The sequence below is a fragment of the Fulmarus glacialis genome, unplaced genomic scaffold (assembly GCF_000690835.1).
Source record: "Fulmarus glacialis isolate BGI_N327 unplaced genomic scaffold, ASM69083v1 scaffold3028, whole genome shotgun sequence".
NCBI classification, from domain to species: Eukaryota; Metazoa; Chordata; class Aves; order Procellariiformes; family Procellariidae; genus Fulmarus; species Fulmarus glacialis.
In genome coordinates, this window is record NW_009228753.1 from 36,979 (window position 1) to 54,421 (window position 17,443).

Here is a 17,443-nt window from a genome sequence, read left to right on the forward strand (position 1 = left end):
CGGAACGTTCAGAGTAGCCCATGATATCTATCCTTGTGAAAAAGAAAATTTTACTAAATTAGAAAGGTCTAAGCAAGGCTTAGCAATTCAAGCTAACTAGACATCCTACGGCAATTCACAACATTACTGTTAACTCCCAAATCACATTCAAAACATTTTACATTCACCATATGTGATCCTTTTCCTTCACCATGTCATGACAACACATCCTATCATGTGTCCTTCCTAAAATGGTTTAAAGCAACTCGTTTCACCTTTCCTTACAGTTTATTGTAAACATACAGAATTACCTTAGAATGCTTCTCAAAGTGAGGCAAGGATCTGTTCTCAAAACCATCAGGAACTCGGGACCCACTGATAGCCTGCTGACCTACACAAGCAATCATCTGGGATATATTAATGAAGGAACCTGAAAAGAAAGGAAAAAAAAAAAAAAATCTCAGAAGTGAGGGATATCACTGCTCCTCTGATGCGCTATCTTCACTTCTATGAAGATCTATTATTTAGCTTCATAATTCTTCACAAATGCACTTAGAATTGAAACAGTTAAAGAAGCTTTTCTGTTACTTGTCCTGTTCATTTCAGTATTTATGCAGAGACTAACAACTAAGTTATTCTATGATATAGCTAACAACTCCTTTTAAAATTCTTTTCTTTGGGTCATAGACATTCATGCCACTACTATTGGACTACAGTCCTTGTATTATCCTGTTTTTTTATTATGGATTGTGTTTTATACAACCCATGATCCTAACCTACATATTTTGCTTAACAATTTCTTCAATAAACATATTTTAACAATATTTTTCATGAAGGGTTGAGTGTCTACCAAGATTCCTAGAACAAATTATGTCCCAGAGAATTAAGTCATTAACTCAGAAGTTTTATTTGCTGAACATGTTTGCAAACAATGCCCCCTCCCAATTATACACTTTATATATCCTTCTTCTTAGATTTCAGTATTTCTTTAGAAATACAAAATGTCACCCTGAGGCTTTCCACAATTTATTAGAGACATATAAATAAAGGCAAAGGGGTAAGTGATTTCTTCAAATTCTCATAAGAAACAAAGGAAAGCTCAGACAAGAATTTGAGTATAAAACAAGTATTTACTATACATGTGGTTGTTCAGAAACAAAGCAGTGAAGACGGCTGAAATATTAGTTCCAATTCTTAATATATAATTTCCAGTTGATTTTTGTATGTGATATAGATACTTAAAGTCAGAAATGCAACTGAAAATTTTTTACTGATGAATTAATTCAAGTCTTAAGAACATTTAAAGTTCCAATAGGATGTTTTTCAACTTGTACTAAAAGTTTAAAAATACAAAAACTAGCACATCAGCTTGATTTTAATAACTGTACCCAGCCTGTACTTACTGAGAATAGTCACTTCAAATCTACACAACATGAATTTAATACTTGAACAACTGACTGTATAAAACAAGCTGTGAAGACAGAACAAGTAATTCTGAGAACAGTGATGGAGTGAGCAATCTACTTCCAAAGTTTAGCTGTCCCTACCTTTAGAACCACAAAGAGCCATGATAAGGGGACTGTTGCTCTTGTCCAGTTCTCTGAGACAGGCACTGCCAGCATGATCTCTGATAACAGAGAGTTCTTTAAGGATTAAGGCCTGAAATCCAAGATTTCAGAGGTTCAGCATTCGTTAAAAATATCATACACAAACAGTACTCTATCACTTGCGGCTATACCTTCAGTAGTCAAAGGGAATTCAAAATACAATAAAGAGAAAGAAACCTAGACGTTGATTTGGGTAAAACAAGTTTAACTTTTAACTTGCATAACTTTCCAGTTTGCTGCACAAAAAATCTTTGTTGGGATAAGACACGGGTAGCCAGGGACATGACAACCTCTTTTGTCAGCAGCACCAGCTTAAGCTAAACTGAGCATTGAACTAAGCTCTATGTCTCACTGCACTACATGAAAGACTATCACAAAAAAAAAAAAAAAAAATTGTGGACTGCTTTCAGAGAGTACAATGCTGATATCCCCAATTGTTAAGAACATAACAAATGTATCAAAAAAACATTCTAGGATATACACAGGTGTCTGAAAAGAGGAAGAGTGGAAAAGACTGCAAGACACTTCTTTCAGCCAGAGTGCCATTTCAAACTGGACAACTGTGGTAGTACTTAATCATTGGGTGCGGTTTTCTGGTTGTTTTTTTGTTGGTGGTTTTTTTTTTTCTTTCGACTTTCTTTAAAGGTAAAAACTAGACATTGACTAGCCAAGAAGGCAAATGTATAAAACCATTAAAGACAATTAAAAGAGTGTTCTTCAGCTGACTTCATTAAGTCCCTGTCCATAAACTTTTGGGCAACATTCATTGCTCTTCATCAAAATTTCTACAGAAAAAAGAAAAAACCCAGCATAACCAAAGTCCACTTAACTTTTGCCCTAACAAGGGGCAAGAAAACACTTGCGTATAAACAGAACTGTAACTACATAAATGTTTTGCTTTTTGGATTAGGTCCTTTGCTGTTACTGTTCTTTATTAACTTAGCAAATATTGATAAATGTAATTAACCCCGTTCCAATTACCTGTGTAATTTTATCCTCTTATATGTCACCCCAATACATCCAGCCAGGAGGAAGGGAGGGAGGAAGGATCTCAGCTGTTTAGTATTTAGCTAATATTTTTAGAAGCATACAAGCATCTAAATGTTCAGCCTAGATAGACTCAGCTAGTTGCATACCGAGGGACCCTATCTGCTCATATTTTTAGGCTTCAGAAGACAATTTTGGACTTCACAATCTACGTAAATATATTCATGAAGTCTCTACTCTAAATACATAGTGATTTAAATTAAAAATTTTACCTCTAGTGTCTCTTCTGCAGTACAACCAGGCTGCTGCTGTAGCTTGCCAGTGTTCAGAGCTTCAATATACTCATCACATTTCTTATAGCCAGCATTCAGGAGCTCATACTTAGCTTTTAGCAGGCCCTGCCCAGGAGTTACATCACCAATTCCAATTGAAAAGCCACGATTAGCTATTATTTAAAAAAAAAAAAAAAAAAAAAATTATATTGATAGCTCAATCTCATATAGAGAAAACAAATTAAAACCAGGAAATATTATCATTGGGAACTTTATTTTCTCCTCTTATCACGTGACCATCATAAGCACAATCTGTTGTTTCACTGTTTCTGTCAGCTTTGCAACTAGATTATTTTTTTAAATATAGCACATCGTATTTGAAGCAAAATTCTTGATTGATTGCTCTGTATTTCTGCTTTAAGATACTCTTTTAGAAGGAAATGTACTTCCCCCGTTACTTACAAAGATAGACAGGAGCAAGTCTGGCTAGTCGTGACATGGCATCTGCAGCTTCTACCTGTCCCCAGTCTCTGAGCAAGATGTAGAAAATGTTGTTCTTGGATCCTGACCCTAAGGTTCCTTTGTCCATACTGCCACTCATTAACTCACTGTTTTGAATTGTGACATCTAGAAATGAAAAGGCAAAAAGAATTCATCATTTTTCTAAAATATTGCCTAAACTCTAGTAATCAATTATGGAGTAGGTTTTTAAATAAAAGCTCTATTCATGAGAAGAACAAAACCCAAAGACATACATTTAACGTACCTGTAGAAGTGCATGAGTAAGTATGTAAGGGGAACAGCCTACAACCTGACCTTACCAACCTAAGTTAAAATTTATTTCCCTTCCACCTTAGAAAGGCAACTGTATCCAATTTAAGAATTGTGTATAATCCTTTTTGTTAAAAATCTAAAAATAAACTTCACTTCATTAATCAGAATAGAGTCTTCAATCAATCTTATCTGTCCAGAAATAAAGTCCTTAATCATGCATAATAAACCAAAGTTATTTGAATATTTATAAAGTAGAGCAACAAAATTTCAAAAGTGAAGTTACAGTTCTCTTATTCAAAGACTCTGATATTCAGTTCAACTCAATCACCTCACTGCACTGCTTAAATTTAAAAGACACACTGGACTCAGATGTCTCTAAATACAAGTATATCATAAAGATACAAATACAAGTATATCAGGCTGTCTTGCCTGTAGGCCTATACACACTTCCTCTTTTAGATGACTTCCTTTTGCTTCATCAGGAACCTTCCATTTCAGGCACTGGATCTTCCTTATAAGCTTTAGCCTTTAAGCAATTAAAAAGTATTTTCTGTACATGAACTTTAGACATATTTTCTATGAGAGCACTACAATATATGTTCATCCTCAACTTCATTATGCATCTTTCAAAGAAGAACTGGCATATGTAGATGGATCCAATTTAAATCATCTTATGCAGAATGCTGTATATGTTTGCACACTGTACTCTATGCTCAATATTTTCAATGTGAATTTAGGTAATAATCTTCTTAAACCAGAAGTCACTGCTCTATTACTTATTATATAATCAAAGTGTGATACCAGGATTTCTTGAGACTTTGGAGAATTTGCAGAGAACTTTCTGAAGAGAATTAGTGTTGCTTCAGAAACAAAATTTTTTCAGAGAACTGAACAGAGCCACCAATGAAATCCAAAAGTCTTCCGCATTATCTGCTACTGTCGAACTCAGAAAATGGAAATTCTTCCATACTTCCTAAAATGAAAAGACTGTGGAGCAAAGAAGATGTCCTATGTTCACACAAGTGTGAACAGGATTGCTTTGTTGCCTTTCACCTCACATTTGTTAAAAGCTGAAAAAAATTGTGCCACCATGTTTCTAACCAACTTCATAACCACAGAGTGGTCCTATCTTTTAAAGGAACCGCTCAGTCTGGTGTAGAGTGGCTTCAAGTCCTAATTGGTAAATTCTTTATCATGTCAACATTACATGACAGAATTACTTTAAGTCAGTGGTTCCTCCCTAGGTTCCTTAACTCACGGTTCTGAGCAGCAAGGAGCCAAGCTAATCCTGCCTGCTCAAGTTCTTTTTCAGATGTTACCACATCAATGTTAAATTAATAACAAGCAAAGCCTTGCTCATGTCCTACAGCCCCTTCAACCCTGATGCTTTGCATTCCATCTGCCACTCTGACTTCCCTAACTGGAAGGATACGGATGGTTTGATATCCTAGGAATTCTTATCTTCCCTACATATCCTAACTCCTCTCACTGTTTGACTTCTAATCCCTCTATCACTACCCCCACTTAAGATATTAAATGTTTCCATTTGCCCTCTGCACAACCACTGCCTAAGCTTCTTTGCTTTTATCTCTCTCTCACCTTCAAATACTACATTAGTATCACGACAAGCCTAGCATCATACAAAAGAAATTTTATTACAAAAAACCACTTACGTCTTTTCTTTGGTGTTCAGCATGACTTCAACTTTTGAGAAAAACTGCATAATTCTATTTTTCATTTCAAGAATACTTATGTGAAGTAGTGCTTTAACTCCTATAGTGAGCTCAACAGCAACAAATGCAACAAAACAATAGCTACAATTTCTTTAAAGACTTCCAAAACACAGGTTTAGAAGTGTCACTCACAAGAATCATTGTAACACAGGTCTTCCCCTTTGCCACAATACTGTTTGCCCTTGGTTCGCAGATTGGCTTTTACAGGACAATCATCACTGGGTTTGAGAATGAGGCTGAAAACCTGTTTTCCTGTCCAGAGTGTTACAGGCTTAGACAAACAAAAGGACAAGAATTAGGATTAGAGTTTATGCTACAACTACAGTAAAACAGCAAGGAAGAATTTAATGGTAAAATTGTTTTCTATACAGAACCTTTTTATACTGAACTATACTTGTAGAAGTGCGTAGTAGCATTCCTTTGAATAGGAAGTATTATGCACTTCTATAGATGTAAAAACTCTGACTGCTGAATGGTTATCCTTTACATAAGGGTACGTGCAGGCATTTAGAGAAACATGCTCTATTGCACCCTCTTACTGTCATGTTTCCCTTTCTGATTAGAAAAAGATGCTGCTGCCATTTCATTTCCCAAAGAGGTTGCAATATTTATAATTCCTTCTTTAGAGAGTGCCTTTGGTTTAAATTTTTAGGAGGTTAAAGATTCATATAATTATGTACTCCCCTCAGCTGTAATTAAATGAAAGTAACTGTCACACCTAGCACTGAAATTATCTATTTCGAGTGACAGAAGCAGTCAAAGAATCACTGCTCTTAGCTATTTGCAAAAGTTCATACAAATTTATAAAATTCACATTAGATACTGCCCATAAATGCTCTGACCTTGTTTTAAATTTGTATTATACATTGGTATTTCAATTTCACTTTCTGGATTTCCCTAATATTACACTTATTGTTTTGAAATTAAATAAAGGGTATTAAAAAAAAAGTATACACCAATACTTAGTGAGTATTTAACAAATTTGAAAATGTACCAAACTCTCTTCAAACAATACTGTTTGCCTCAAATACAAAATTAATCAAATACAGACACCCTTAAATGTATGTGAATGAAGGCTTAACAGACCCTAATCTAGTAAATTGTACAATAGCTCTCTTCAAAGTTTGTGACAAATATACAAATACTCTGCCCTTCATAATAAATATTTTGTGTACATGATGTAACAATAAACACCACCAACCCCCAAACAAAAAACAAAGCAAACAAACAAAAAAATCACATAGCACTCATCCTGTTTAACACATTGCTAGGTTATCAACTAAAGCATACTATTTCCCAGGTTTAACATCTCCTAAATTTGGGATATTGAAACCTAGAACCGTTGAGCATTTCAGGACATTACTTGAGGGCACCCAAGGAATAACATAGTTTCTCCACTCCGCCCCATATTACTCTGCACAGCCAGTGACAGCGAGAACTAAGAACAATGTATCTTCTACTTACTATCAATAGCCAAGTGGTCTGCCTCACAGTAGCAGGATAGTAGCACAGCTGTGTTTGAACCCTGAAGGAACCCTGCATCTGGATTGCACCATCCAGGGTTGACTGTTCAGCATCAGGAACCATCAAACAACTTCCACATAGCTTTAACCCTGAAATCTGATCCTTGCACTTTACAAATACAAAATCTCATGCAAAACTAACATCAGAGAAAACAAGAACTGTCTCTGCTGAGAACATCAGCATAGGCCAAGAAGACACAGAGAAAGTCTTAGTAACATTATAAAAATAATTTGACACACCTTCAGAATTGCTGGAGGTGGAAGACGAACTTTAATCTTTTCATCCTTGCCAACCAGGATAGAAGCAATAATTTGACAGGCTTTGGCTCGATCAAAAAAGGTATCTTTTAATGTAAGAAGATAGGCACCTAAAAAGTAAAAAATTATTAGTGTGACAGACTAAAAGGAGATTAACTTTAAAAGCTATTGCATATCCAGTATCAATTATTTCATTCTGATACTAGTTACCTATCTACTATGCAAAATGACAATAGTTTAGACAGCTTCAGTTGTAAATCCTTTCCAGAATTTTTTTTTTTAATTGCTCCACACCCAAATCTCTCAAAATTAAAACCAGTGCATTTCTATAATCTATCCTCCCTCTCAGACTCTATCCCATAGGTAAAAATAAGGCCTTGGCATTTACTTTTGTACACTTTCTTCCTTATATCCATTAGACATTTCCCAAAGAATTAAGGAAACTTCAAGGTGCTTACTGTAGGTTAAAACTAATTTTTCACTAATGAACTCAACTTCTCTACCATATCATAAGCTGTTTACATTGTCTACTTAACGCATACAAAGATCCCAAACATTCATTTTCTCCGCCAGAGAAACACTGCAAAACATAAGCAAAGATAATAATAATTGTATCTACAAAGGTAGACAGTATCAGAAGAGATTCTGAGGACATCATTATATTTCAGACTAACAATGGCCTTACTTTCCTAATGTCACTGTGACTTGGGAAAGGAAAAATTTTTTAATTAATATAGAAAAACTCCGGAAAAGAGGGAAGTGATTCTGAAGGAACAACTGTTAAATGACACAGCTCTAAAATAAGCTTATATACACACCTGTAAGAAAATCTTGAATAGCAGCGATGAGAGGTTCTCCATTTCTTGGCGTTACCAAGTTTGCTTTAGTCTGTATGATACAAGAAACAAGAAAATGACGCATATGAAGACACTGATATTTCATTTGTTATTCAGAAGGAAACTTACCATTTAAGACAGTTATTTTAGCAAAAATGGTAAAAGCTTATTCTAAATCAAAGTACAGCTGTCTTCAAAAAGACAGAAAAAATAAACTAGAAGTTTCAGTTCACTACAGTCCATGCAAATCTATTGACAGTTACAATTTGAGATTAGTTACTGGAAATTACATATTCTGTTTCCAAAGCAGAAGTCGCAATCAACTTGATGTGTTTGGTAGGTTACTGTTCAAATGGGACAGAGAAAGGAAGACAAGCTAGCTTTGAGAATCTGAGAAGGGACAAAAGAGGTTATGCTCACTACAGGGAGCTAGCGAAATATTGCAAGTTGTGTGGTCCCTAATGATATGTAATAATCAAGCTAGCCACGTCCACTGGCCCCATTTTCTTATGCCTTATTCAGACTGCTGCTCCAGTTAATCACCCCCACCTATGCAGCACAGTTTTGCCTGAACTGTTCACAGGCCCACACACTTTGGGGAGGTGGGGGTAGTTTTCTTTTTAAGCTCCCAAACCAGTTGAGCAAGCCAATACATGCTGCAGTCAACAGTTTTGTTGGTACATCGGCAGTAACAGTGGCATTCAGTCACCCTGAAGGAGCAATGTACTGGAAAATCCTCAGATTGTTGCTACTGACTCTACTTTAACACCACAGATCGATGCCTGCAGTCATCAGATCCCTCTTTATCTACCCTCCCTTCTCCCTTTTTTCCCTGCCCCAAGACCCCACTGTTCCTGCCTTCCCTGGTAAAGTGCTTTCTCTACTGCTGTCTCATTTCCAGTTGGTGTGACCACTTGCAGTTGCTAGGCCATCAGACCAGAAAGCAAAGTATTTATCTGTTTGGTAACAGAGCCACCTCATTTTGGTAGCAATCACTAAGGACACTCAGGCAGAAACGCACTAATAACATCTATTTATTTAAAACCACTGAATTTTCCATGGATGCTAAATATGAGTCTATTAGACTACCATTGCTTAACAGCCCTAATTTATTCTGAATTCCCTTTTGCAGAGTTTTCAGGCAGCTTCACAGTCACGTATTATACCCAGGAATCTTGATAATATTTCAGATTTCACGTGCAAGTTAAGAAATATGGGGGTCAGCCCATCTGTCACTAGCAAAATCCCAACCCCAACATTATCTACATACCCCCATTAAAACAAGTGCTTCTGCTTTTGCTTCTTCTGTCTGAGGAAGGTGAAGGTTCATCTCATCTCCATCAAAGTCTGCGTTGTATGGTGTACAGACACATTCATTAAATCTGAATGTCCTATGAGGTTTTACTCTAGCCTGAAGAACAAAAAAAAAAAAAAAAGTGATGCACATGCAGTCAAGCATGCTAAAGATGAAACGCCATGCCTGAGTGCTTCCTGGTAGGCTTTATCCTTCCTTTTTATTCCAGATATGAGTCAAAATTTCTGATTATACTCAACCAGGAACTGACAGAAATTGTAGTCAGGTTATATTATACACGTGTAGCTAATAACTTCCATTACTAAGAATTTACACAAAGCACAGAAAACAGCATGCTTTGTAGAGATCACATCAACTCTACAAAAATGAAATGCTTACACAAGAACAAATACCGAGGTCAATTATGGCTATTAACAGAATTGTCCAGACATCATACTGCCCACTTACACATCAATTCCCATGCAAAAGCACAACTGCATTGTATTCATGCTCGTCCCCACGCAGTGTTTCAGAAGCTGTTTATTTTTGCGTGTGCAAGAGATTAACACCCGCAAAGGTAAACCACCTAATATTCAGGGACGCACTACCTGTATGTTAGGCTGTGTGTGCACTTACAATGTGAGCCATGATGCTCAGCTTATGAAGAGAGGGTTGTCGATTGAACAGGACTATGTCACCATCTATAAGATGTCGCTCCACGATATCACCAAACTTCAGCTCCTGGGCCATCTTTTCTCGGTTTCCGTATTTCAAAAACCTTATAGTAACACATAACAATCGAGTCAGAAGAAATGAAGTCAGAAAGATGTAAAGACAACTGAAAATAAATTCTGTGTTTATAATGCAAGTTCTTCCATTAAATGTTGGAGTATTAGTATTACAATAACTATAAGACAAAACTGATGTGGATTGCGTCATTAAACATCAGCCCTGCTGCTATTTTAAACAATGAATATATTTGTGACATTAGTTAACAAAGCCACAGTTATTAAAAGTCTACTTATAAAAACAAAGTATTTGCTTCAATTGCATCAGGGAGTATAGAAAGTTTCACTCGTACACTATCACTTCTTACTACCCATAAACTGACTACAGACTCGCTCTCCCATGAAAACAGCCAGTACAACGTGCCCAAAACTGCCTGTTTTTATTTATTTATCTCTGTACTACACCCTCTATTTCAAATAAGAGAGACTCAGTCATTAAAAAAAAAAATTAATTGCAGTTCACTATAATTAGTATGTAGACTTAAGTTTAAATCCAACAGATTATCTAAAGAGAAAACCAGAGGAGATAATGACAATTTTTTTGTTACTCTTTTTATGAAAGATTCTAAAAATAAATTTTAAGCCCTGTAGGTATAACTGTTTTCACACAGCAGTAAGAACAAGTTGATGGGGAGAGACAAAAAGTGAATCATTACAGATAAGATACCTTTTCATCTGTGTATGCCTTTGCTGTATGAAGTTTGCTCCAGGATGAACATCAGGACCATTACGGACAAGTTTCCTCATAAAATGAATATTTGCTTTGTTCACCTGTTGCATAAAGACTTCAATCAGAAACAAACAAAACACATTTCAGGACCTCTTGTTTTTGGTGGGGCTTTTGCGTTTTCAAATTCTAGGCTCAACTGACAATCCCCCCTCACAGCCTCCAGCTACTGAAGGGAACAAGCAGGAGGGAATAGAGGAGGAAAATGTAAACCAATCTTAGAGCAGAACATCAAAGTGAAATTAAATTAAAAATCTGGGCAGCAAATTCCGAAATAAAAATACCCAACCACTTCTTAGACAGACATACCAACAAACATATGAAGCTATGTATGAGTTCAAAAAAATATCAAGCAAAACTCTTCTCTCTTGATATGTCACTCCTTACACCACGTACCTCCACAGTACTTGCATATATCTGAAAGTACAACCTTCATTTACCAGCAGCAACAGCACTGGCAAAGCGTCACTGAATGACATTTCGAACATAAAAGCAATACAGACACTCCTTTTTATAGTAAGGCTATAAAGTAGGACAACACTGGTTAATAAAATGTCTGGTTAATTTAAAAAAAAAAAAAAAAAAAAAAAGGGCATAGAAAAGGTTCTACACTACTTACCTTTTCAGGAAAGGTTAATATTTTAGCAACATGAATAGGCACTGCTACTTCATCTATTCTCAAGTTAGGATCAGGTGAAATGACTGTTCTGCCAGAGAAATCCACTCGCTTTCCAGACAGATTGCCTCTAAACCGACCTAGCAAAACAAGCAAGTGAAAACTCTTTTACATAAAAGTTGTTTTCAAAATGTTAGCTGTTAAGACAGCACGTTAGAAAATCTTTCAAGGTACGTCACTGAAGCACCACACAATAGTAGCAGAGAGATGCTTTGGAATACCAAATATTTGTGGCTTAATTAAAAAAAAAAAATTAAAAACAACTTTCTGGACAAACCTTGCTTTCCCTTAAGTCTCTGAACAAAACCTCTGGTCCATTTTTTAGGTGCCATGTTGAGAGGAATTCCCGAGAGCTCACTGTTAATGTACAGGGCACACTGCAGTTGCAGAAAGTCCCAGTCTTCCATAATCATCTGTGTTTTGGCTCCTGATATCCTATGCTAAACAAAATAATCATCCAGTTCAGAAAATAAATATAACAACACATATTAAACTAGAAAAGAATTTTTCTGATATGAGTACAACTCTTTCGAAAATAATGTTAAAAAATCTTCATACATTGGAATGAAAAAGGCGAGAGAACTTTCTAATAGGATGCATATTGCTGTAGCATAACGCCATTCACAAGAGAACCCAGCAAAAAATTTCTTTTGACTAGCACTGGTTTTGGACAAATGCTCACAAAACTATGTATTTGTTTAAATAATATTTTTCCCAAGCCACTGAAGTTAAGCTAATATAACTTCACAGCCAGGAAAATCACCAGTAGTCAATAATTTTTCAAATCACGGGAGTTAGTTTTCACTTGATTTTGTTTTCCTGCCAAAAGACCAGTTTTGAAAAGCCTGAAAAGTATTTGTCTGGTAGAACTGTTCTTCTAAACAAATGACAAATTGTCAAATTTACTTCTAGACTCAATGTGATAACCATGCTAACTGAAACCTGATTTCTTAAGAACAGATGGTGGAATGAAGGAAGGACGAAGATGTAGTAAAAAAAGAGGAAGGTCTACATGAAAAAAAAAAACAACAACCAAAAAACAACAAAACCCAATAGGTATAATGTTTTCATTGTAAGTGACCACTCAAAAAATGTCATAGTCATGGGGGAGGGTTGAGGGGTAGGGAAGAGATGAGTTTATGGACCAGAACTGAAACGAAAAAACATTTCCCATGATCCACCAGCAGATCTTCAGCAGGTCCTACACTGCAAGCAGCCAGTCAGCCAGCTCCATTTGAAGCAAGTTTCTCTATTTCTTTCAGTAAAATCCCAAATGACATAGCAGTACAGTACAGACTGCTTGCTAGATTGTAAGCAGTAAGACAAGTAAAAGCACTTGCTATATTCAACCAAATATTCGAAAGCAACAGTCTCCGAGAGCTTGAAGGATGACTCACCTTTTTTATTACATCATTGAGGAAAATTATCTCTGTCAGTTTCATTGTTAAGTCATCTTCATTGGTGCCAGACTTCAAGTCACTCACCACAGAGGGTCTGATACACAGTGGAGGCACCAAGAGTCGCGTGAGGATCAAATCTGAAGGTTTACCTGCTTCTGGGTTCATTAGAAGCAGCGGGATATCTTCCGCTGGGATTCTTTTGAAGAGGTTCAATACTACTAAAGGATTTAAGTTTTCCTACAAAATCCATTGGAGAAAGGGGAGAACAAGCCATCATGTAACAGTTTCAATGCTTCCCCCCTCCCATCATGTACTGGTTGTTCAAAAATAAAGTATTTTAAAATAAAGTATTTTAAAAAGACAAATAGATAAGAAGTATTAACGCAAACAAAACTATGTTTTATTCTGAACCAATGCTTTTAGCATCTCAGGTACTAACTTGCTACTTTCTTTCCTTTCTTTTTTTTTCCCTATACATCAGTGTTTACTTCTCATCATGTTACTCTCTTTTTTAAAACTAACTGAGAGTATTTTATAGTTACTTGTATTCATTTTATTAGTAGGAACTAACATGAATTTCAGTACTTTCTAGAGGTTTTTTTTTCTAAAAACTCATTTCTCTTGGTACAGCTACTGCTGCCGTACAAGAAACTCCAGACATTTGTTACTTTTTCTGTCTAAATATGTACCCCAGGATCTTCCCAGCTTTGAAAGAGCAGAAGGAAACAAAACTGTACACAACGCAAAGCTGAATGAAACAAAAAGTTTAGATGATTAAGTCTCCTCTCTCCTCAACGTTAAGTTCTTCTGAAGAAAAAAAAAAAAAAAAAAAAATCTGTGTATTGTAATAATCTCAAAGCTACAGTAAATCTACTTGTACGTGCAGAGCTTCTGTGGGCCCTTCTTCTCCCTTTTCTAGCTTATGGAAGTTTCACACACCAAGAAATTCCCCTTCTTTACAGAGAGAAGCTATGTATCAGAACATACCAATAAACTAAATTTCTCATTTTTGCGAAGTTAATATTATTGCAAAAATTACAAACACTCTTCAAGTGCCTTTTAGTACATGAAAATCTTGGATCACCACAAGGCTTAAGCTGCTACATTGAAAACCTGTGAGGAGTTTTATTTCAAGCACAAAAACTAGCAGAAAATTTAAGTCATAATAAAATTCACCTGAGCTCTTCCCAGTAAGGGTTCTACTTCTTTGTTATGTTCTATGGCAGTTTCAAAGGACTGGAGAAAAGTAGATACTATCGGATCTACCACTTTCTTATTGGTCTTGTACTTTTCATGTATTATTTTCAACAAACCACACTTCTTCACAGTTCCTGCAAGCAAATAAATGTGGGTTGGTTTTTTTTTGAACAACAACAACAAAAACACTAACCAAAAAAAAAAAACCGACCAAAACTTAAAACAAGTAAGCTACAGTTCCAAAACTAGTTAAACCTTCAGTGAACGCAAGAATAAAATAAAACTTTATCAGCTTTATTAACCAGTTTCCTAAATTCATAAAACACAAGGAAGGCAATCAGGTCACGTCTCCTTGTATGGCTGGCTTGGTGTGCCTAGATCATGATGTGGCTTCTGAAGCTGAAAGTGTGGTTTAGCCCACACTTGAATTCAGCTTCCCCTCAATCACAGGAGATTTTTTTTTTAAAGTAGTAGTTCTCACACTAAAAACAGGACTACGATGTGCCATTTATATATCATCCCACTATCTTTTAAAGTAATTTTGGAAGTGAATTGGAAGAAGAATCTGACAACTATTTTCATGTCATGGAAGTAAAAGTACTCCTAAAACTTCCACAGACTAGTAGAAGTGCTTTCCAAACTCAATTATTTTTACTGAAGTATGCTGACCTACCACTTAATTTTGTAAATGCCTACTGTTTGTGCCCCCTATATGTATATGTGGCACTTATAATGAAGCAGCTCTGTATTTATTCAGGCTGTTGTCATTACAACAAACAATCCAAAATTTTCATGAGTTGGAAACATAAAATTTTAAGTTATGAATTAACCATCCACTACGAATCTGTAACACAGCAAGTCCTTTAACAGCAGTATCACTTGATCAGAGTACATGAAGAAAAAAAAATGTATTTTGAAAAACAAATGGGAAATCTTATTAAGATACTCTGCCCTGAAGAACAAACTCCAGTGTAAATCAAGATCATCACAGCTCAAATACTGCCAAACTGCAGAACGTACCCTCCTAGAGGACAACAAACACGTTTAATATTAAGAAAGATAATTTAATATAATGATGAAAAATGAAGTTCAATCAAAATTAAAGTCTACAAATGCTTCTAACTTAAGGTATTGATCACCGACAATAGCTCCCAATATTTTTAAAAACATGTTAAACGGGGCGGGGGGGGGTGTTGCCATTATTCAAGTATCAAATATTGCTCAGTTCCATGAAGAGATACCACATGAAACAAAACAAGCAACTAGGACAATGTCTCTATCCCCATAAATGAGATGTGAGCAAGCACATGCTTGGCATTAAGAATACCATTACCCGATTCTTAATAAAGACCAGAGAGAATACTCATTAGCTGTGGAACCAACAAGTATACTCGAGATTTTGATGCCTATCACAGCCACCAAAGTAAAAACCATCACAGATAACTATCACTAACTGCTAATGCCAACACTCACCATTAAAGGCACCACAGTAAGGACAAGTGTTTTTCTTTCTGCACTTTTCAGACACTTTCTTTTTTAGCCCTCTCTTCTGAAGATACGTAAGGCCAGGTCGCTTCAGGTAATCCAAAAATTGTTTTTTTTCTTCCACTGATAGCATGATACGGCAACAGGTTTTGCAGATCATCTTAAACGTAAAACGCATATAAACACAGTTGTTTAACAGACACATGCAGAGTTGTAGCATCTTCTACTATAACTTAAGTTCTTCAACAGAGAGCAGTTTTTTGAATGAAATACAGCAGTCTTGGTTGAAAGACCAATGCATACACTGTAATGTGCACAAAAAAGTACATGGAAACAAAAAAATACAGTCAATGAGGCAAATCCTATCTGAGCTCTGCAGGATCTTAGAAATCCAGATATAAAGCAAACAGAGCTTTGATTTACTGGGATGTCCTGAAAGGCAAGTTATACTGCATGCATTTAATTCAAACTACTAGAGAAAAATAACGGATTAAATTATATAATGGATTTATATAATTGAGATTATATAAAATAAAACTGATGTATTTACATCATCAAGACTGGTATTTAAATATATTTATTTTACAAAACACAAGATGCATAAAGATAAAATTTGTAATACAACCTTATTTTGGTCTTCTCAATTACTCTTTCAAGCATCATCTCTTCTGATAATTTCCTTTTTCGAGACTAGAAACCAATGACAAATCATAATTGTGTTTACCTGTAGGATGCCTATCACAGCTTTGAAGTATCCAACATGAAAACAGGGCAGTTCTAAGTCAATGTAGCCATAATGTCCTAAACAATCAGCAAGATTTTTTCCACAGGTTTCACATGGACGGTCTTTTTCACTGGTTCCCTTTGGGAGGAGAGGAACACACACATAGAAAAAAAAATTAGCTATAATCAACCAAATACGTAGAAAATACAACAGTTCTTAAGCTAGTCAGCTATCCTGTCAGCAGACAGCAGATCCACAGTGCTTACCCCTTTTTCCCAGCATCAGAAGCATGCCAGTAGCGTTACATTCACTCCAAACCTTAAGAAAAATGTCTTTCACATGCAGACCCTATTGATACCAGTGACATTAACTCACACAGCTTTTGCAGCTGATCTACAGCCCACTAATCTACAATATGGTATTTTGTAGATAGATGTCCCTGGGTCTCCCAACAACCAGGTAGAAAGAACTTATCTCCTGCCTCAAAAGAATGTTTTCCTGAGCCACCCAAAAGCATGAAGAAAGTAGCTGTCACTGCAACTGACAGTCTATGCCATTCAAGTAGAGACATTTGCACATATTTTGGATGAGCAGTAAATTTCAGTCATCCCAACTTATTTTTAACCACTTCAAGTAATTCTACAAAAACAGTTTGGAAAAAAAATGGTTCTCACCATGCGATGGTCAAGTACTCCATACTGCAGCGGAGAGTGGTGGTTGTCCTGACTATACAAGTTTTTGCTAACCACTTGAATGTGAGCTTGCTGACGCATCTCTTCCGGAGATTTCATGCCAAAACAGATGTGGCTTCTAGGATGGGAAATGTCACATGTATGTATGTGCACATATATACACAGAAATACTTATAACTACAGGCATGCACACACATATGCATTTAAAAGCAATGCAGAGGATTCCCACCATTGCTGAAGCAGGTTCTTTTTAGATAGCTATGAAAAACAGAGCTGTTTTGCAGTGAGTTGGTGCTTATGTCTGGGGGATTTACCGACGTTCTTGGGCCAGCCTACCGCTGCTCGCAGGCACAGCCACCCGCGAGCCTCGCCCGCAGCCTGCACCAAGGCCCATGCCAGCGCTTTTAAAAGGGGTCTGGCCGTACCACCAGCCACGCTCCGCTCCCCCGCACGCTACACTTCTTCCCGGACCCTTTTACCGCGCTTGTGCC

At 36.3% G+C, this 17,443-nt stretch overlaps 1 protein-coding gene across 1 annotated transcript in view; it reads right to left on the reverse strand.

Moving 5' to 3' along the window:
* POLR3A (polymerase (RNA) III (DNA directed) polypeptide A, 155kDa) overlaps positions 1 to 17,066 on the reverse strand; it is a 36,743-nt gene extending 19,677 nt beyond the window's left edge. Inside the window, exons 1-17 of the mRNA XM_009583567.1 lie at positions 16,935 to 17,066; positions 16,261 to 16,398; positions 15,525 to 15,696; positions 14,031 to 14,185; positions 12,852 to 13,091; positions 11,732 to 11,894; positions 11,398 to 11,534; positions 10,719 to 10,822; positions 9,900 to 10,041; positions 9,240 to 9,380; positions 7,952 to 8,021; positions 7,116 to 7,243; positions 5,485 to 5,623; positions 3,308 to 3,472; positions 2,846 to 3,018; positions 1,527 to 1,638; positions 291 to 409 (exon numbers count right to left, since the gene is read on the reverse strand). Coding sequence (XP_009581862.1) covers positions 291 to 409; positions 1,527 to 1,638; positions 2,846 to 3,018; positions 3,308 to 3,472; positions 5,485 to 5,623; positions 7,116 to 7,243; positions 7,952 to 8,021; positions 9,240 to 9,380; positions 9,900 to 10,041; positions 10,719 to 10,822; positions 11,398 to 11,534; positions 11,732 to 11,894; positions 12,852 to 13,091; positions 14,031 to 14,185; positions 15,525 to 15,696; positions 16,261 to 16,398; positions 16,935 to 17,051 — 2,415 coding nt within the window. The 5' untranslated portion in view covers positions 17,052 to 17,066. The remainder of the gene's footprint in view (positions 1 to 290; positions 410 to 1,526; positions 1,639 to 2,845; positions 3,019 to 3,307; positions 3,473 to 5,484; positions 5,624 to 7,115; positions 7,244 to 7,951; positions 8,022 to 9,239; positions 9,381 to 9,899; positions 10,042 to 10,718; positions 10,823 to 11,397; positions 11,535 to 11,731; positions 11,895 to 12,851; positions 13,092 to 14,030; positions 14,186 to 15,524; positions 15,697 to 16,260; positions 16,399 to 16,934) is intronic.
* Between the last annotated feature and the right edge of the window lie 377 nt (positions 17,067 to 17,443).